The sequence below is a fragment of the Octopus bimaculoides genome, chromosome 6 (assembly GCF_046866305.1).
Source record: "Octopus bimaculoides isolate indiv1 chromosome 6, ASM4686630v1, whole genome shotgun sequence".
Lineage (NCBI taxonomy): Eukaryota > Metazoa > Mollusca > Cephalopoda > Octopoda > Octopodidae > Octopus > Octopus bimaculoides.
The window spans coordinates 115,263,105-115,285,496 of record NC_142933.1 but is presented as its reverse complement, the minus strand read 5'-3'; the positions used below and the strand labels follow the sequence as shown (position 1 = coordinate 115,285,496).

Sequence of the window (22,392 nt, the reverse complement as noted above, 5' to 3'; positions counted from 1 at the left end):
TCAACAATGTAGTTTGTGAGATAAAGAAAAGGAAAAAGCTTCCTCTACTGAATTGGAATGCATTTGAGAGAGTGGGGTAGCTTTATGCCAGGATTTGAAGGCTAAAGCATGATAGAGGGACAAGTGCAGGTGTTTTGTTATAGAAGAGAAACATGGTTACTCAGTATTATGTGAGAGTGGAAGAGAGTAGCAGGAAGGGAGATAAAGTTGGTGGTGGTGGTGATGGAGTGCCAGAGCGCAATGCTGAAATTAAAAAGCTAACTTTTTATATTTTTACATACTGTATAATGTTAAACACTCTTATAAAATATATACTGGTCTTGTTATATGACTTTTACAGAATTTTCAGTCATATTGTTATTGTGTATCCTGCTCAATGTACAATGTATGTATTTCCAATATTACATACATATCAATTTTAACCCTACTTAACTCAGACAATCAACTGCAACAGATATCCTTTTATTCTGACTGGCACATTTTTATGAGAGTGTATTCTTGTGCCTTCCAACCTTTTAACGTGTTTAACATTCACATTATTCTGTCAAATATAACGCTTTTTTATTCAATTGTTTTATATTAACCATGCATTATCTCATAGCTTTGAGATTTTGATGATGTGATTGTTTATTTTTAGAATGATCTAGTAGGGTAGATATGAGAGGTCAGATCTAGCCAGTTTGAACATAAAACAAGTAGAATATTTTGGATGGATATGGCTAGATTAAATGCTAAAGTGTTAAAGAAAACAGTAAGTTTGTATTACTAAAAATAAACAAAACATAAATATACATTTTTTAGAAATTAAACAATGTAAATTTGTTGACTAGATCACATGTGAGAGAAAAGTAACTCAAAATAAGTAATTCATGTTAATCTTTATTCTATAAATGGGAAAATAGATAATACATTCTGATGTCAAACAATTTCATGACATGCCTGTATAACCTCAAGACACATTAGAGTGCTGTGAAACAGGTACTGTTTAATGGTTATGGACATCTATATATAACTTAATAGTTACATACAAATTTACTACTATTAAACATTCTATCAGAAATTCACAGACTAAAGAGGTCAGAGTATTTTTAAAATACTTGTTGCTATTAATGAACTTCAAATTATTTCCTGAATCAGTTTCATATTTTTCTTGAATACACCAACTATATATGATTTTATTGTGGCTGAGTGGTAAGAAATTTACTTCCCAACCATATGGTTCTGGGTCCAGTCCCATTGTGAGACACCTTAGGCAAATGTCTGTTATGGCACTTGGCCACCAAAGCCTTGTGAGTGGATCTGATAAATGGAAACTGAAGGAAGCCTAACACACACACACACACACATGAGTAAGCACATAAATGCAAAACAAAGTGGAAAAAGATAATACTCTAAGGTAGAGTAATATGCTTTTACTAAAGCTGCAAAATCTTCATAAAACTGTTACTCAGTGTTTTACTTCTATTCATTGGACATTTGTGATGTGTGTGTGTGTGTATGCATACATACATAGACAGGCAGGCAGATAAATAGCTAGGTCGTTAGTTGTGTGTGTATGTGTGTCTCTGTGTTCATCTCCCACCACTGTTTGCAACTGATGTTAGTCTGTTTATGGCATGGGTACTTTTACATGGCACCAGCCCCCATGAGCCTGCAAGACTAGGATCTCTCGGCTGAGACAGGGATGTAGAAGGACATGCCTGTATGCATGGACATCCACGATTTTACTTAGCTTCACATGTCTTTTCAAGCACATTAAACTGATACAGATAGTGCAGCCATCACACCCACAAATAGACATTCAAGATATTTCAAATTGTACATCTGCCAAATAAGCACATCTATAAAATAGCTGAGGCTGAATTCCCAAAACAGGATTTTGCCTCACCACAAAATCTGATCGTTGCTGCTGTTGTTTAGTCCCAGTCAGCTCTGACAGACTTATGATCAAAGATGTTCTCATATTGACCATTATCAGTTTAGAAGTATGCCTACAATTACTTTGTACATTTTGTCTTTTTATTTCTCAAGACAGTATGGTGTGATCTGACAGGGATTTGGTTGCTATTTCTAATATACTGATTGCACACATAGGTAAAGACCCCCTTTGGTTATGGATGATCATGGGATTGCACCTAGAAAGTTACCCTCTGAAGTACAAGTCCGAGTAAGATTGTTTATAGAAGACCAGCAGTTGCCCATGCATACTAGCCTCCTCTCTCCAAGGGAAAGGTAAATGCTGATACAGCTTGGCACCAGTGACTTCACAACTCATTTCTACAACTGAGTGAACAGGAGCAACATGAAATAAAGTGTCTTGCTCAAGAACACAACACACAGCCTGGTCTAGGAATCGAACTCACTACCTGATGATTGTGAGTCCAACACTCCAACTACTGAGCCATTCACCTTCACTGCACAGATACTGGCTCCAATGTAACAAAACTTCATAATGATTAACCTTTGTAACAATTGATGCTTTTATCTTTATTTATTCTATATCATGCATTTTGTCAAAAATGCCATAATTTATTATACATTTTGCAATGGGCTAGTCCCTGTTTACAGCATTTCCAACAGTGAGAGTGACAAAGAACTGTTTGAAGAAGTAGGTCCACTTTTTTGTCCATGTGTGTCTGAGAGAGAGAGAGAGAGAGAGACATACACACACACATTTGACTTTCACACAGTTTCCATCCACCAAACTTCAATCACAAGACCATGATAGAAGACACTTCTGCATGAAGTGAACCAAAAGACCATGATGGTGAACCAAAAGACCGTGAACCAAAGACCATGATAGAAGACACTTCCGCATGATGTCATAAAGTGGGATTGAAACTGGAATGACATAGTTGTGAAACAAATATCTTAACTTCACAGCCATATCTTTATCTACCCATACACTCAAGGTGATATTTATGTTCTTGCAGATTTACAGATCACACAGTCTATACAATCTCAAAATTGTCTCTAGCACCTTTGCAATACACTAAAAACATAGGTTAGGGTCCTTTAAAGGCTAACTAGCGTAAATCCTCGAGTATAATCCACACTTTTATCCCAAAATTTAAAGGTCAAAACTTCTAGTGTGTACTATATACGAGGTTAAAAATGAAAATATTTTCTAAGCAAAATTTTCTAAGTGATAAATATGTAAAGGCAATTTACTTAATATTTATTTTTCACTGACGTTATTACTGTTATTTCTTTATTTTCTGCAAAAAAAGTGCACAAAAAAGCTACACGTTTGCATTATGTTATATATACAATAAAAATAAAGGACATTACGGTATATACGTTTACAAACCAAGGATGTTATATAGACCTCATTGACTCAAGTTAGAGAAGGGGTGTGTATTATACACAAGGTTTAGGTTTCTCAGAGGTACAGTACCCTAAAAATCCCCTGCATATTATACTCAAAGGCAGACTATACTCGAGGATTTACGGTAAATAGTTATTAGGAGAGATACAAATTCCATCGTCACTATTTATTCAGTCCAATACAACAGACTTCTTCAAACATTTTCTCAAATATTATTTGAATCTTTTTATTTAAAGAAACCAGGTTGTTGCTTTTGTTCTCTAATCTCAGATCAATCTTGATCAAGCAGATTAAAAAGTATTTCATTTGTGACCACCCTGCCTTTTTTTTATAGACATAATATATCTTGGATCACATTTTAAAGTTACTAAAAATGCTAAACCACCACACAGTATGATTCATCATCGTTTAACGTCCGCTTTCCATGCTAGCATGGGTTGGACGATTTGACTGAGGACTGGTGAAACCGGATGGCAACACCAGGCTCCAGTCTAATTTGGCAGAGTTTCTACAGCTGGATGCCCTTCCTAACGCCAACCACTCAGAGAGTGTAGTGGGTGCTTTTACGTGTCACCCGCACGAAGACGGCCACGCTCGAAATGGTGTCTTTTATGTGCCACCCGCACAAGCCAGTCCAGGGGCACTGGCAACGATCTCGCTCGAAAATCCTACGGGAGCCAGTCAGGCGGTACTGAACCCCACATATTGTTGTATAGTGAAACTGTATACCTCTCCTGGTAAAAAGTGGTAGAAGACAGCCATAATAAATAGACCATTAGCCAGTAGTTGAGAGAGGGTCGAGAGTCAACAGTTCTAGTTGGTGTCTTGTAGAGCTATCAGCGATAGTAAAACAAAAGTTATTGTATTACTATTCTGGTTCAAAGAGATACAACGGTATCTGATGACAAGTAACTACTGTGGCTACTAGCGTAAAACAGCAACTACAGTACAACGGCAGTCACATCACACCAGTGGGAGGAACCCACTTTACAACACACATATAACATTTTAGCAATAACACAAAGACTAGGATTCCATCTGAGGATCTTTGATTAGTTACTGACCCACTTATAAGCTTTAGTAAGATCCACATTTGAGTACTGCTCACATCCATGGAATAGTGCTGCTGCACAAAACCTTCCTAGGTTGCATCTTTAAAAAGCTATTTGATTGATTGGCAAAGATTTACTAACAAACTGGACATACTGTCTCCTAGATGTGCTGCTTCATCTATTTTTTTTTTTGTACTACAACTGCAATGACTTCTGCTCTTCTGAGCTAACTAGCTACTTACCTTCGGCACTCAGAGTAATTCAACACATTTGCTTCTCCCATTCATCTCTCATCATTCTGTATCATATCCAACACTCTTGTTGTCTTTCCATTTTTGTGCTACTTTATGGCCTTGACAATCTCTCTTAGCATTGGAATCTCATCCAGTTGTGTTTTCTCTTTCTGTCATGGTATATGATGCATTGCTAAGTCATGGACCATATGGACAGTGCTGAGGAAAGTCAGCAAATATTCTGACCTCCAATTCAGGATGGATGCCTTATCTATGAAAATTTCCTAACCATTTGCATAGAGCAAGGGACTCTGAATATTCAAAGCCTCATAAAAATCCTCTGTAGTCACTGGTACCTGTGCAAAACAGAGTCCTTTTTGTGAGATTGGTCCACATTCTGAATCTCTTGAAAATAGTGCTAGAAATTTCTGCACACAAGGCATAAGGTTGCTTGCTTTTTGAGACAAGAGAGCCTAGGAAGGTGAGTCTAATGAGTGAATCTCTTCTCAACCAACATATTCTGGTCATTTTCATTGAACTAATCCTTATTTTTCTTTGTGGAAAATCTAGGTCTGCTTCAGAAGACTGCATTATGTTGTTTTCTAAGTTTTCCCTAAGCACTTTTGAAGCAGGATCTATAGGAGAGTTAGGATTTTCATGCTTTAATTGAAGATTCACCTTGAAGTTAACTTTCACTTCAGCAGACTGGAAGCTACCAGCTTGAAATGCTTTCCTCGAGACTCCTTTCTTTGGCTTGAGTTGGAAACAGAGACTCAGTTTGCAGTGGGAAGGATGTTGGTTCACACCACACTGAGCATCACTGAGGAGAATAAAATGTTTTAAAAATCTTTCTGGCACACCAAAATATAGCCCATGAGCTGCCAATGCTTGGACCAAGGATGCCTCCTGGCTGTCTTGATGTTGGAAAATGTTGTTGATGGTTGAGAATTGCTTCTCCACTCAAATTCTCCACCAGCCTACACCTACCTGCAACACCATCAATGAGGCATAGTTGAAGACAGTCCACCAGTTCAATTACTTGTAAGGCAAACTCTCCACTAGCCACAGTGACAATGAGAGACTGAAGACAAGCTACATACTAGTTGCGAGAGTTATTATAATAGTGAAAGAAGTGTGAGACCAAAAATCTATAGGGCATAATACTATTGTGTAATATTTGTGCCTTTTCTAGTGTTAGGGGTATAGGGGAGTGTGAGTCAACGAGTTTTTACAGCATGTGTGGGGAATTATTTACTAAGAGCAAATTGCGTAAAAGCAGGGGGACATGAACATCTACTGGTTCTTTTGCTGATGCAATTTGTACTGAGGAAGATAATGAATCATTAATTTTACTAATTCATAACTATGAAACTATTAAATTATTGTTTTGGCCATTAGGCTTAGACCGTTTTTATTCGCTTATTTATGTTCATAAAGGTTTTTAGAGAGTGAGAGGGCCGAAGAGTCAAAAACATGTCCCTATCTGTCGAGTCCCACAAAGAAAAGGCTAAAAATGTCATCGTGTACTTGAATTTTAAAAGAGTTCCTTTCCCCACTTTCTAAATCCGAAAGCAGTCTTGAAGCGAGGGCTTCCCTTTTGGTAACATAGTCGCTCAACTAGCTAGAAATAGAAGCCAAGTTTGCTTCAAAAGACACGCTATCTACAACTTACTTGAAGATATGTACATTAGATAATGTAGTCACAGATACGTATTGCACATGGGATGGTCAAAGTTGGAACGCCCTTGATCATAGATCACCCTAGTCAGGGATGACCTGGGGTTAAACAACATCAATGAAAGACTGGCACTCCGTCGGTTACGACGAGTGTTCCAGTTGGTCCGAACAACGGAACAGCTTGCTCGTGAAATTAACGTGCAAGTGACTGAGCACTCCACAAACATGCGTACCCTTAACGTAGTTCTCGGGGCGATTCAGCATGACACACAGTGTAAACAGGGATGATCCTTTCAATTACAAGCCATTTTTGCCAGCTGAGTGAACTGGAGTAACGTGAAACGAAGTGTCTTGCACAAGGACACGGCGCACCGCCAGGAATCGAACTGACGACCATACAAACATGAGCAGAATATCCTAACCACCTAAGCCATGCGTCTTCACAAACAACAGCAATAATCACTGGTGTACAAACACATTATTCTATCTCTTTTATCGTTACTTTTGCGGTTGCAGCCCCTCTGAACTGGCAAGGTTAACCCCACCTCTCGTTGCTCCAATTTGTGCCTTATTCACCAAATTTAGCATTCATTACTTTTCCCAGGCCTTCATATTCTCACAACTGGAACCGCTGCAATTTACACCCAAGTCATATTTTTCTACGGACATTATTACAGCGATTTCACCGATCTGAGAGAGAGAGCCGACAAAGGTTTTAAGTATCGATCTTTCTCCTCCAACATCTGAATGATAGACGGGACAATTAAATAACCTATATGCAGTTAGAAGTAACAGCTAAACTTGTTCCAAAACATACCCTACCGTCTTTACCAAAAAGAAGTGGGAGAAAAACAGATAATGTAGTTTTGTATGTATTATATTTGGTAAATTTTTTGATCGTAATTAACTATGGGGCTTAATAATAACAATAGCAAATGATAATAGTTAAAAACTGAATTCGTCAACAACGAAAACACGACGAGTTTCATCTTTACAAACTATCCTCCGATTTCATTTAACCATTATCTTATCATGATGGAGAAAACTAAAAGATGTGTAACTTAATAAAACGACAAAAATATTTAAATATCCATGCACGTGTTAGTACAAATTGTCAACTATTATAACCTAAACACAGGAAGTTGATAATTTCATTGTGAATATCTGGTATAAATATAATTCAATATACCTCGTAATAGTGACATATGAGGTGCTTTAAATAAATCCTTAATTCCAAGGAAATGTCTTTGTATAATGTTGTCAAATGACATCAAACAATTCCTTATCATATTTTCCCTCTTAATTGCCGAAATCCTTTCATAACATTGACCTTCGTTTCGGTGGCGTGCTTTAGGCCACGTACTCCTTAAACGATACATAAACCATACATTTAAACGAAAAAAATGCTATTTGCACATCTAAGTTAAGAATTCAAATATAATTAGCATATACGTCTTTATTTTTAATAATTGTAAATAATATTATTGCTTTGTAGTTCGTTAATTAAGAGTATTTTCAATGGAACTATTTTTCCTCTGCGTGAGATTTTCCGTTTGCTGTTGTCAGTTTGAAAGCTACTCAGATAAATAACAATCAACATGGTATTATTGAAAGGAGTTTTCTTGGCGTCGGAACCGTTTTTTCACTGATCTGAGGTGGAGAGAAAAAAAAAAACAAAATTTTATTGATTTGTCAAAATATTAATTGTCATCCTTGCAAACTATGAAGAATTATACTGTTCTAGTGAGCTGCTATCAGATATTTATTCTAATATATCTGATAGAACTTCCTAATGCAAAAGGTAATATTACCGGAAAAAATATTCAAGGAAAAAAAGATGCTGCCGAAGGATGCTTCTGCAAGGTAAAAAATAATTATCTTCAATTTATTTCTCCCACTTCTCACTCTGTTGACAATCATCACTTTTAATTTTTAAAAAGGATATTCCAGAAACCACTCAACGTGTTGCTGCTGTTTACTATTCTGTCATATCTGTTAACTTCAAGTTAGTCCTAATTGAGTAGATCAAAGGTATTCCAGCCACGACCATCTGGTCTCATTTTAAGACAACGTTATTAAACGTATCCTTTTCTATTTTAAGACAGCAGAGTATGAATTAAAGGAGACTTCACTGCCATTTCTAGCAGGTCCTGAGACCACTTAGAATAGAGATATTTAGAAGATGAGTGCCAAATTACCTTGTATCGATATATTTCTAAATTCTTCCTTAATAAACACGTTTTTACCAAAGTCTAAGGTAATACATTAAACTGAGTACTGAGTTCTAAATATGTGTGTATGTTTGTATGTGTATTAAAAGTAACAGCTAGCATCATTGTATTTTCGAGAGACCAATTGTTGATAGTTTATGTTTGCTATTAAAATTACATTTCTGCATATTGATAGGAAACATATGGTTCGGGGACTCATCGTTTCCGATACTAATCGCTTATGGAAAGCTCAAATCTATACTTAGCATTAAATATCATTTGATTATACAAGTCTAACTATATATGGCCTGTAACTGGCATTCAACTCATCGTATTAACATAATCTGGAATTTTAGTATCTGGAGTAGGAATAGATCGTTCTTGTTTTCCAACCAGTCTTGTTAGATCTTCACAGAAGAAATAACAGCCGAGTCGAATAGTCACGTACAGGCTTTCTCTGTTGCTCCAAAGATAGCAGTTGGATCTGACCAAAATAATATCGAATGGAAACGTAAATGGAGTACATTTTAGTGTCACAAGAGGCAGTTAAACTGCTGTTTAGTATTGAAAAATGAAAATATATCCTAAAATAATTTAGTAATAAGAGGAATAACATTAACCATCGATAAATTGATATTTGTGACTTCTTTTTTGTTGTTGTTATTATTATTATTATTATTATTCCAGTCGTATCTTCGATGCCTTTTAGGAACCTTTTTGTATGCACCTGTTGTCCCCTGCTTAATTCTTTGTGGGAGGGATCGTACTCAATCATATTTCATACATAGATCCGCAGTTATTTTAGTTACGTACTGCCTTACTACTGCAGATAAAAAAGGTGGGGGGTGCTTAATCGGTTTGTTGACTATATTCTAACGTCTCCTTGAGTTACCATCAAAATATTTTTTTAATTTATACTCTAAAAAGTATCTATTACATTTTTATATTAAAGTACACTTCTAAAAGTATGAATATTTAGTGATATCTTGAAGTTTAAATGTATTGTTTCTGCTAACGAACAGGGTAATAGCTGGGTGTACATTTTCTAGATTTCGGAGATGAGAAAGCCTACCGCATGCGATATTTGCATTTGTGGTCAGTACAAAATTTTAAGAAAGCAAAAGAAGAAATACAAGTTTTTCAACCTTAGGTATTTAAACTAGCTAAGTAAACAATGGATCCAGGAGAATTATTGAGTCTTTGTCCGCGAATGGTATGTAAACATTTCAAAAATGCCGCGAGGAAGACGAAAAATTTCACGTTTCGGGTAGTTCTTTGACAAGTCATAACTAATAGGTGAAAAATCAGAAGAAAAATACTATTTAATCGTAGCTGAAAAATCTGAAGCAAGTATATTCAAATCTAAATCTGTTCAACAGAACTTCAACCTACAGTAGAAGCCTACCTCGAGCCTACGAGCTCATGACGACTGAACGTGCAAGATTTGAGCCAGTCATTGTGCACTAAAGAAACTTTTATCTCAAGAAGTGCCCTGTTAATATCCTGACCTAAATTAACTTACTATTATTTTTATTTGTAGCCATAGCTTTACTTCATTTAGACTCAATCTAACAGGCTCATGGGGCTGAAACTTACCTGAGATGTTTAGAGACTGAAAGTACAAGTCTTCCTCATGAATGGGACGCCAGTCCATCACAAAGTTAAGTCTCTGCTATTGCTGGTACACATTTCAAACTTTGTGAAATAAAGTATCTTTCTCAAGGATACAGTGCACCACCCAGTCTGGAAACTTGCGATGTAATGATCTTGAGCCTAACACTAGGCCTCACTTCAATCTACAGAAGCTTATATTAGTTTCAAGTTTTGATGCAAGGCCAGAAATCTCGGGGGAGGGGTAAGTTGATCACAATGACCTTAGTACTCAACTGGTACTTATTTCATCAACTCAAAAAAGGATGAAAGGCAAAGTTGACATCCACAGCATTTGAACTCGGAACATAAAAACATACAAAGTTTTTTACCCTGCCTGCTTACAATTCTACCAGCTTGCTGCGTTACAGAAGCTTATATTAAATTTTGGACATAGGTTGTAAAGCTTGATCCTACTAAATGTGTAGTACATTCAGTGAGGTTTGATCAAATTAACCATTTCTGGATGGTTGTTATTGTTGAGTCCAAGGTTAGCCCTGACTGAGTGAGCATATCATCAAAGTCATTTCAGCCATGACCATGTATATCATGTGAGGTAAGTTTGGTTGCTTATTCTTGTACATTAGGTGACTGGGTAAAGACTTCTGTGTTGGCTCAAACTATTCCAGGTTAAAAGAAACAGGAACAATTAAGTAATATAGTGTCAATCTAAATTTTAATGCCTCAAATATTGTAGCTGTTTTAACCTTGCTATCCTGTAGGTTCAATAAAACAAACATTTACATCATCACCATCATCATTTAATGTTCATGTTCCATGTTGCCAATGGGTTTGGATTTACTCGTTAACAGTTATTACTGGGTTTCAGCACCTGATAATTGAGTCTTTGCTTTAGAAGCACAGTTATGATTGTGTGGTTAAGGTGTTCACTTTGCAACTATGGGGTTTTGGGTTTGATTCCACTACACAGCACCTTGATCAAGTGATTTTCTATCAAAGCCTCAGGTTGACCAAGGCTTGGTCCGGTATAAAAATTTGGTACTCTTGTCTTAGGTCGAATCAGTCTCACAATCTAACATTACCACTTGGTCCTTAGATGCTTTAAGTGGAGCCTTCTCTTTTACCAGCATTCAGGCCAAGTTTCCAGTCCAAGAATATCTTCTTCCTACAAATTTCAGAAGCTCTTATAGGATCATGGATGATGCCCTTCCTCTTCTGACTATCCTTTTGTTGTTGTTGTTACTAATAAGTCAGTTAAACACTTTCGTGCCATAATCTTATAACTGTACACTCTCTTGGAAATACCTTGAGTTCTCATCTTGTCAGTAATTATAAAGAATACAAACTTAGTCATAAACTTTTGACTTTTTCTGTCTTGCAAATTACTTGTCAATATCAGTAGTGTTAGTGTCATGAACGAAGTATCCAGCACACCCTGTAAAGTGGTTGCTATTAAGAAAGGCATCTAACTATAGAAACTATGCCAAAGAAGACATTGGAGTTTGACAGTTCTCTAACTCTTTGAATCCTGTTGAAGCACCCATCCCACATCAACATGAAAGCCAAGCATTAAATGAGGAAGGTGATGACAAAAAAAATAGAGACCTAATAACAGGATATAAGATAACCTTCATAGGAAACAAATAATTTTAAGTAGATAGGATAATGAATTATTACTGTAGTTATATATGTAACTTCTCTCATATTTCTTAACTATATTAGTCACACTATTTATCTTTGTCATCTACCATTGACAACAAGCAGACTAAATTTATTTCAATTATTTGTCCAAACCATTTCATTTGCTTTTCATCTGTGCTTCATCCAATAATTCAAAACTGGTTGAAGCCACAAGATTAGGTTAATCCTCTGTGTATAAAGACAGAATCCTTTTGTTGTTATTAGAAGCATGATGTCTGTAAATTTTCCTCCAACAACAGATTCTTATTTTTACATTTTCATTAGAGCTGTCCCAGCATTGCTCTCTAGTCTGGTAGTCGCTAAGAATGGCTTGAGAGTTGTGCAAGCTATTTACAGAGATTCCATCAGAAAGTTAAGAGTTAATATTAAGTTCAGCTAGAAATTTAGCATGCAGGTTGATATCCATCAGGACTCAATTCTCAGCCCCTTCCTGTTTATTATAGTTCTCTAGACCACAATAGAGAAGTTTAAAATTGGTTGTCCTTAAGAATCTTGTACACTGGTGATCTAGTTCTCAAAGCTGAATTTGTTGAAGGTTTAGAAAAGGAATTCCAAATATGTGTGTAAAGCTTAGAATTGACAGGCTTCAAAGTAAATCTAGCAGACAAACATTTTAGTTAGCAAGAAGAAAAAAACAAGATTGTATTGCCACCTGAGAATTAGCCATACCCATACTTAATATATAATAAAGGGACATGTAGGAATTCCATACTGTGGGTGTGAAAGTGTGTAGACAGGTTTACCGAAAAGAAAGATTTCATGTGTGTAGCAGATATACAGTTATGGTTAAAAGTTAGAGCAGCATAACATAATTCTTTCAAATACTTTGAAAGCTCCATAGAAGTTTTGGTGGTTTCTCTTACCTTCTTTATGTGCTATGCATACATGTGTTGACAATTATAGTCTGTCATGCCTTCCTTATGTGCATTCAACTGAGCAAGTTAGGGATTTGGTCTTTTTGGATCCACCTGGAAAGGCCAACAAGTCTCTTCCTCAGTTTCCCTGTTCTCGCTAAATGTTCAAGGCTTTATTTTTTTGTATCATGCGGGTGACACGTAAAAGCACCCACTACACTCTCTGAGTGGTTGGTGTTAGGAAGGGCATCCAGCTGTAGAAACTCTGCCAAATTAGATTGGAGCCTGGTGTAGCCATCCGGTTGCACCAGTCCTCAGTCAAATCGTCCAACCCATGCTAGCATGGAAAGCAGACGTTAAACGATGATGATGATGGATAAACTTGTTGTTAAGCTTCTTGGTGGTTTCTTCTTGTCTGTCTCTATAGAATATCTTGAGGAATCATCTAAGGAACTGCATCTCAGCAGTATTGATAAACTTTTGCACTTGTTTGTTGTTGATCCAAGTCAAACAACCACATGTAAGCATAGGTTTTATGTATACTCCTAAAACTCTTTTCCTCACTTTTATTGATAGCTGTTTATTTCACAATATTTGTTTGATTTCAAGAAAAGCCTATTCAATCTTTAGATAGATCACCTAATTAGCATTAGAAGTGGATACTCTTTAAACTTAGTAGCCAAAGTAAAAACAGAGTTAGGAAGAAAAAAACACTGTAGGTAGCTATAACCTCTGCTGTTTAGTTAGTTATTAACCCTGACCTAAGTGGAAGGAACCAACAAAAGAGGAAGCTATAGATAGAAGTTGTGAAAGATGATCCCAGGATGCTAAAGTTCATGAAGAAGATGACAAGTAGCAAGACATTTTGCAAGGAGGATTCATCCAACTCATGTAAGCACAGAAACACAGGTGTTAAAACGGTAGTGATGATGATACATTTGATATACCTAAAATATTGATTAGCAGTCATCATAAATACAATTAAAGACCATAGATATTAATTTTTTATTTGTATGACATGAATCATTCTTCAAAGTAATGTATAGTTACATAATGTCCATACTATGCCATAAAATACCATATAAAATATTTGTTCATGACAAATAGTAATTTATTGGTTAAAAGTTCTGCATAGAAACATCATCTGTTGTTTCAGATTCTGTCAGAAACTGCAGCAAAAAATTACAAGACAATTGTTATGTAATTGCTAAACCTAAAATTAGTAGTGAAATCTCACTCAATATAAACTCTACTCTCTTGTAAATAGGGTCAGATGTTTTAAGTTCTAAACAGTCCTCAACCACTTTTTAACTCAGTATCCCCTTTTACTAAACTCTGTCTTACAAATGCCCTTCCCCAGGTTTTGCAAAACAAAACAGATTTAATCAAACAGGAGCTAATTTTGTGCAGTGCTTTAATATCTATATTTTCTTATATTATCCCATGGAGGCAATATGGCTGATGCTGGACTTGTGTAACTAGCACCCATGCCGGTGACACATAAAAAGCACCTTCCGAGTGCTGGGCCTCACAGAGGCAATGACAAATGACCAAGACCTTTGGCAATATGTTGTGCTTGAGAAGACTCATCAAGTTAAGTGAAATCATAGTTGTGGTAGATATTGGTGTCATGCAAACTGACACCCATGCCAGTGAAACATAAAAGCACCCATTACACTTTCGAAGTGGTTGGCATTAGGAAGGGCATCCAGCCATAGAAACCATGCCAAATCAGACTAGGATCTGGCACTACCCCTCACCTTATCAGCCCTTGTCAAGCCATCCAACGTATGCCAGCATGGACATCAGACACAAATGATGATGATGATGATGATATCCCAGCCAGCATATGATCCTTTTTAGATACTTGCATAGACTAGTAACCCTATGTTGAATTTTTATGGAAATTACTAAAAACAGGCAAGGATTTACATTATAAATTATACTAGCCCTTGGTGCATCATCAATCATGTTTGTACTCACTGATAAATGTCCTATTTATATTCCAGTTAAGACAAAGAATCTTTGAAAATATATTTTAAAGTATAATTATTGTATCTAACTTTAGTATTTTAATTCTGAGAAAAATCATAAACCCTCAAATACTCGGTGACTTCATAGTGCCCCTTTCACTTTTGTCACATCCTTGCAAACTCACAATGCCCCCAAGGGAGCACTACTGCCCAGGTTGAGACCAATGGTATTCTTTTATTGGTTTCAGTCATTTGACTGTGGCCATGCTGGAGCAGCGTCTTTTTCAATCGAACAAATCGGCCCCAGGAGTTATTTTTTGTAAGCCTAGTACTTATTCTATCGGTCTCTTTTCCGAACCACTAAGTTACGGGGATGTAAACACACCAACATCAGTTGTCAAGCAATGGTGGGGGGAGGGGGGAGAAACACAGACACACAAACATATATACATATATATATGTATATACGACGAGCTTCTTTCAGTTTCCGTGTACCAAATCCACTCAGCAGGCTTTGGTCGGCCCAAGGCTACAACAGAAGACACTTGTCCAAGGAGTCATGTAGTGGGATTGAACCCAGAACCATGTGGTTGGGAAGCAAGCTTCTTATCATACAGCCACTCCTGCGCCTATACTTTCAGTAAAGCTTAGACCAACACAGAATACTGATCAAAAGCTGTGACGTCATCCCAAAACTGGCAACTTGATTTCTGACTTGTAGATTGTTTTTAATGAGTTTCATCCACAACCTTCAGTCAGCATTTCATCATCATCAGTTAACATCCAGCTTCCATGCTGTCTGTGAAGGTTAACTGACTAGTACATAATGTCCATTTTAAATTAAATATGTAAGGCATACATGCAATGATTATAACATAGATAATTAATTGATTAATCAACAATGCACTTTCAGGTAGATTAGACACAGACATAATTGCATAGTTAAGAAATGTGCTTTGCAACTGTGTGGTTTATAGTTCAGTCCTATTGTGTGGTACCCTAGGCAAGTGTCTTGTACAACCAATGCCTTGTGAGGGAATTTGGTAGAGAGTGAAACTCTGTAGAAACCCATTGTGTGTGTGTGCACGCACACATTTTTGTGTATATATTTGTCCCTCCATCACTCAACAATCAGTGTTGGTTTGTTTGTGTCTCCATAACTTAGCTGCTTGGCAAAAAGAGACTGATAGAATAAGTATTGGAGTTAATTTCTTTGACTTGAACCTTTCAAAATAGTACCCTAGCATAGCCCATTCCAGTTTCACTGAAACAAGTAAAAGAGTAAGAGAACCAGTCTGACTTGCAAACTCCCAATCTCTCAATGGACAGATGACTATTTTTTCTCTAATGCAGATCTAACGAAACTAGAAAGCTGTCAGATGATTTCCTCTTCTTTCTGTTTACAGAAAGATTAACACAAATGGTGTAGCCGCTTTGTGTAGCTTTCAAAGTGAGGCTAAAATTTTATGTGTTTTAAAACAATAATTACACCTTGCTTGCTTCAGGTCACCCCATTAATCATTGATTTTTATCTCTATTCTAAGCTAGTTTAGCTATAAATTTCTCATATCTTATTCCTATAATCAATCACATTTCATCCTCGTGTTTTATATAGTTTCTTCTGAACATTTTATATTTCAAAATATAGTATTATCTCAAGTATAATGCAACCCTACAAAACACACTTTTTTGTAATTAAAAATATTTATGATCTTTGGTTGTTGAGTCTCACAAAGGCGATGACAAGTGACCAAGACTTCTGGCAATTTTCTGTGCTTCAGAAACACATCAAGCTAAGCGAACTCATGATCATGGCACATAAAAGGTACCCATGCCAGTGACACATATATGGCACCCATTTCAATGACACATAAAGGATGCCCAATGCACTCTGTGAAGTAGTTGGCCTTAGGAAGGGCATCCAGCTCTAGAAACCAAGCCCAAACAGATGACTGGAGCCTGCTGCGTCTCTGGCTCACCAACTCCAGTCAAACCATCTAACCCATGCCAACATAGGAAACGGACATTAAATGATAATGATGATGCAATATTTAATATAACATTGTAAGCCTTATGCCTGATTTTTCACATCCATTCTTTTATCATAAAAGTGTATATTGAAAACATTTTATTTTCACTAATAGCATATTCTATTGATATAACATTTCCATTTTAAACTGTAATCTTTTAAATCATTTAATCACTTTTAAATAATACAATGTAAAACTACACATCACTACTAACCTGGTAACAGGATTAACAACCGTCATTGGATCTATTCACTAAACATTTAATGTTTCATAGCTGTAAGCAATTAAGTGTATAAATTAATTGTTAGACATCTCAGGTCTACTATCTTTGTTTTCACAGGTTTGTTGTTCATTCATTTACAGATCTGTTTTTCCATGTTAGCATGGGTTGAACAAATATGTTCAACCATTGTGTTATAGCAAGATACCCTTCCCTAATTTTCAAGAAATAGATATTTTTTCCCATTTATCTTTGGAAGCTCAGGATTATGGGATGATTATTAACCAGGAATGTCAACAAATATCACCCTATTTTTTTTTTATCATCGCCTGTACTTGCTTCCATGCAAGCACAGGCAATGTAAACAATCACACAAACAAACATGCATGTTCACACACGTGCGCACACACATACACATATATATATATATATATATATATATATATATATATATATATATTATTCAAATATGCAAGAAACAAAAGACAAAGACAGGTCTAGGAATAACAAGCAGGTGTATTAATTTAACATTCAGGAAGAATGGAAAAGACTTCTACATTTTGAGCTTACACTCTTCAACAGAAAGGATTAAGAGGTAAAAAAAGAGAGAATAAAAAAATAAAACAGAAAGAGAAGAAAATGGCAAAGTTATAAAAATACAGAGTTCAAAAGTTCAGAAAGTTTAAAGTCATGGTAGATTAGTGCAATTTACATCAACGAAAGTAGCCAGTAAGATCCATGGAGGTAGAGTCCAAAAGAGTATGAAGATCCAGTGATAATCTGGGTAGATTGCTAGTTATGTGGATGAGGAGGTGTTTGTTGGTGTGCATGCATGTGAGAGTGAAGAAAAGAATGGCAATAGCACTCAACTCATGTAGTTGAAATTGTATTTATTGAGTAATGGATTGACTCTGCTGCCACAAAATTGTTGGACTAAGTCAACCTGTTACTTGATATACACACGTGGATGGACAAATAAAAGAAAAAGGCACTCAAAACATTCAGTAGGAGTTACATGTATTATTTTTAAATAGTTTGATTTGGCTCTATGCGATTTGAAATTTTGCGGGCCTCTAACATAAGCTTGTCTCTTTCAGGCTTAGATTACTGAATGGAGAAATACAGGAAGTCCAAGATGGCTACCAGAAAATAGGTTGCTATGGGTCATGTGGTGTTATCAGAGTAGGATCAGTTGCTCAGCAACATCAGTTCCTTTAAAAAGGGGAATTCCTTTGTTTCTGGACAGGAAGTATTTTTTTCATATATGTATATGTACAGTTCTATATTTAAGAGATGAGGAATTATGTACATTATTTACATTTGATGGATATTTGTCCTCATCTTGTTTGTTGTTAACACAATGTTTCGGCTGATATACTCTCCAGCATTCTTCAGGTGTCTTGGGGAAATTTCAAACCAGGGTTCTCATTCCTAAGGTATTTTTTGATGTTATTAAAACGAATTAATTATTATTATTATTCAGGTCACTGCCTGGAATCGAACTCAGAATCTTGGGGTTAGTAGCCCACACTCTTGCATATGGCATAGTGGTTAAGAGCGCAGGCTACTAAACCCAGGATTCCGAGTTCGATTCCAGGCAGTGGCCTGAATAATAATAATAATAATAATAACATCGAAAAATACCTAAGGAATGAGAACCCTGGTTTGAAATTTCCCCAAGACACCTGATGAAGGCTGGAGGGTATATCAGCCAAAACGTTGTGTTAACAACAAACAAGATGAGGACAAATATCTGTCAAATGTAAATAATGTATAAATATATAGTTCAAATTTACAGAAAACAAAAGATAAAGACAGGTGATGGTAATAAGCAACTTGCTAGGTGCCAGCATGGCTGTGTGGTAAGAAGCTTGCTTCCCAACCACATGGTTCCAGGTTCAGTCCTACTGCATGGCACTTTAGGCAAGTGGAAACTGAAAGAAGCCCGTCATATATATATATTTGTGTGTGTGTGTCTGTCCCCCCACCACCAGTACCATTGCTTAACAACCGATGTTGGTGCGTTTACATTCCCATAACTTAGCAGTTCAGCAAAAGACATTGATAGACTAAGTACCAGATGTTAAAAGATAAGTCTTGGGGTTGCAGTCAAATGACTGAAACAAGTAGAAGATAAAAGAAAGGTATATATATATATATATATATGTATATATATATATAGGGAGATACACTCTTCCACAGAATATATATATATAGGGAGATACACTCTTCCACAGAAAGGAACACACAAAGAAACAAGGAGAGAAAAAAATGTGTGTAGTGGTTAGCGATCTATCATGGCGATATATATATATATATATATATATATATATATATATAATATTAATAATTACTTACACAATATTTATTTTCTAGTTATATACAGCATATTACAATGGCCTACATGTGGTTCCACTGTAGTGACTGCACATTGTTGCAGATGCAACCTTGCAATATTGTCAGTCCAGTTTCATCAGGATCCGTCCATTTGGTCTTCTAAAAATATGAGAAAATGAACTGGACAACTTCTCCGATTGTGGTCGCTGCCAGCCCCCCCCCCCCCGGTCCCTGTGCTGGTGGCACATAAAAAGCACCCACTACACTCTCGGAGTGGTTGGCTTTAGGAAAGGCATCCAGCGGTAGAAACACTGCCAGATAAGACTGGAGCCTGGTGCAGCCTCCTGGCTTCCCAGACCCCAGTCGAATTGCCCAGCCCATGCCAGCATGGAAAACGGGCATTAAACGATGATGATGATATATATATGCTTAATTGGCAAAATTTACAAAGTGCCTCAAGAGCTGAGTGTTTTGTGCATTGACACTTATCAAACTAGTTTGATAAATAACTGTTCTGGTTCTTTGCACTGTGACAGAAATGTATACAATGACATGGTGCCAAGTTGTATTGGCCTAAGTTGGTTGCCTTTCCTTTGGAGAACACCAGTGGTGTGGTAAAGAGAGACTTGTATACATAAGTCATCATCAGTCTCTGCTAAAAAAAAGCAGTCTTGCTTAGACCTGCTCATATGAGGAGGCGCAGAAAAGTTCCTGGCTTTGGGTAAAAGAAAACACTGGAGGATCAGTTAACTATGATTTTATTCAACATATTCACCTCTCAGATTCACACACTTATTGCAGCAGTACTTCAGTTTTCTAAGCTCTATAAAAGAACTCGGAAGGTTGAGCCTCCAACCAGGCCTTTCGCTACACCCTTAAAGCCAGGAACTTTTCAACACTCCCCCATACAAGTGTAAATAAATAATCAGTCTTCACCAACAGAGGCTTACTCCTGGTCTTGCCATGTCATTGTGTCCACAAGGGTTTTAAAGGTAGCTTGAGACAGGAATTGAACTAACCAGTCTCATTACTTTAATAATTCATCAAGTTTCCTTCAGTTTTTCTGAATTATGATTGTATATCATAAAAAATGATTGAATTATTATATTAACTTCAAGTTGACAGACAAGTTATTAATATATTGCTTTTAACATCTGCAAGTGTAGCATCACAAACAGGATTGTCAATACATTGACCTGGTTGATGGGGTTTTTTTTATTGTTGTTTGTTGGATTCCATATATTTATTGCTGAACAAGTTTTTAATAAGTTATTTCATGTCAATGTTGTATCTGTTGTTTTCTTTCTTTCTTTTTTTATTATTGACTACCAAACTCCATTTATCGTTTTTTTTATTATTCATTTTTGTCTTTGAATTAGTTATCTGGCACTGTAGATGATTGTGAATGCAAAGTAGAAAATGTTGACTTTTTCAACAATCTTCGAGTACAACCATTATTGCACAAGATTCTCCAAACAGATTACTTCAGATATTTCAAAGTAAGTAATATACATAACTTTTTTTTTTTAAGTTATTGTTATTTTTGTATCATCCTTAAATGACACTTGAAACTCTTTATGAAGGGAACTTTATTTTTACTATAGCAGTGACCACTTTACTAATGAGAGGCAATAATAATAATAATAATAATAATAGAATACCATGATAAAATAAGTATTTCAAAACAGTAGAGTTATGCTGATACAGTAAAATGGCATAAATAGAGCAAGTTAAAGGGCAAGAGTAGAATGGTTCAATGTTCAGAAGTAACAAAGAAATTATTATTTCAAACAATCAACATCAGTGAAATTTACATTCATTCATCTATACATGAATTAGATAGTAAACACGGTAACTTCTTTTTTTTTTTTTTTTCTTTCCTGTCCATGAAACTTGGTTCTGTCAATTCAGATATGGCTGGCTGTGTGGTTAAGAAGTTTGCTAAGCAACTGTATGCTTTCAGATTCAACTCCACTGCAAGTGTCTCCTATTATAGTTTTAAATCATCCAAAGCTTTGTGAGTGAAATTTGACTTACAGAAATTGTGTGGAATTTGTCAAACAGACTATTTATGCTTTTGGTAGTCAGCTTAATCTCTCTCTCCAAATTTGACATCAGCACTTGACCCTTTAGTACTTGCAGTGAAATCCACTTTGTAGCAAACTCTGTGGTGTGGCTCCTTTAGTTTTGTCAAAGACATGACAACCTTTTTTTGAGCTAGTGCCATAATAAAATACACCCATTATACTCTATAAACTGCTTGGTGTCAGGAATGGCATTTGATCAGAGAAATCAAACCAAAAAGGAAGCAATATTTTAGTTCTCTATCTCGCCTAAGAGGGTAGTAACTCCAAATAAGAACCGACTCAGACTACAAGCCATTCACCTTATGCCAGTACATAAAACAGGTGTGTAGTGATGATAATGATATTATTTTTAACATATGGTTATAGGTGTAGACATGCCTGTGTGGTTGAGCAATTCATTTCCCAACCACCCGGTTTCAGGTTCACTCTGACAGCACAGCACTTTGGGCCTACCAAATTTGTTTCTAATTGTACAGTTATAACATTATTTTTAAAAACTATAATTTAAAAGCATCCCATAGATTTTGAGGATTTTCAAAGTTGATTTTACTCTAGATTTGATAGATGGAAAATTACAGATCATCTATATGTGTGTGTGTGCATGCATGTGTCTGGTGTGTTTATTTACGTACATCTGCATTCACTTGAGTGAAAGTGCAGCAAGAAGTGTGTGTTGTCAGTTTCTTCTATCAACAAAATTATTCAGGCACTTCATGTCTTTAAAGCTGTATGGAATAGGCAATTCCTTACTTGAAAAAGAGGCATGGTTTAGTGTCAGGAAGGTCATTTGGCTGTAAAACAATGCTTCAGATAACATATTCATCCAACCCATACAAGGCATGAAAAAGGCATAAACTGAACATCTTAACACCCACATTCTCGATCTCTCTGGAGGACTGACAGTGGGTTCATTTTACATTTGCAGTCTCAATGCCTCTCCCTTTCTGAACTAACCTATAACCCTCACACATCCCTTTTTGGATCCTCACCACTCTCATCTATTTCCACTCTTTTGTGTTACTTTTCCACCTTCAGATCTTCTGTCTCACCCTTATAATGTGGGACAGCCCTGTACCCTT

At 36.2% G+C, this 22,392-nt stretch overlaps 2 protein-coding genes across 4 annotated transcripts in view; one reads left to right on the top strand and one right to left on the bottom strand.

Annotated features, from left to right (window-relative positions):
- Positions 1–7,669, bottom strand: part of LOC106879174 (protein arginine methyltransferase NDUFAF7, mitochondrial) — a 39,229-nt gene extending 31,560 nt beyond the window's left edge. For both annotated transcript variants that reach the window (XM_014928619.3, XM_052968573.2), the window contains exon 1: positions 7,480–7,669. In XM_014928619.3, coding sequence (XP_014784105.1) covers positions 7,480–7,669 — 190 coding nt within the window. The remainder of the gene's footprint in view (positions 1–7,479) is intronic.
- A 57-nt stretch (positions 7,670–7,726) lies between these two features.
- LOC106879175 (ERO1-like protein alpha) overlaps positions 7,727–22,392 on the top strand; it is a 51,368-nt gene continuing 36,702 nt past the window's right edge. For both annotated transcript variants that reach the window (XM_014928621.3, XM_014928622.3), the window contains exons 1-2: positions 7,727–8,153; positions 20,606–20,725. In XM_014928621.3, coding sequence (XP_014784107.1) covers positions 8,013–8,153; positions 20,606–20,725 — 261 coding nt within the window. In that variant the 5' untranslated portion in view covers positions 7,727–8,012. The remainder of the gene's footprint in view (positions 8,154–20,605; positions 20,726–22,392) is intronic.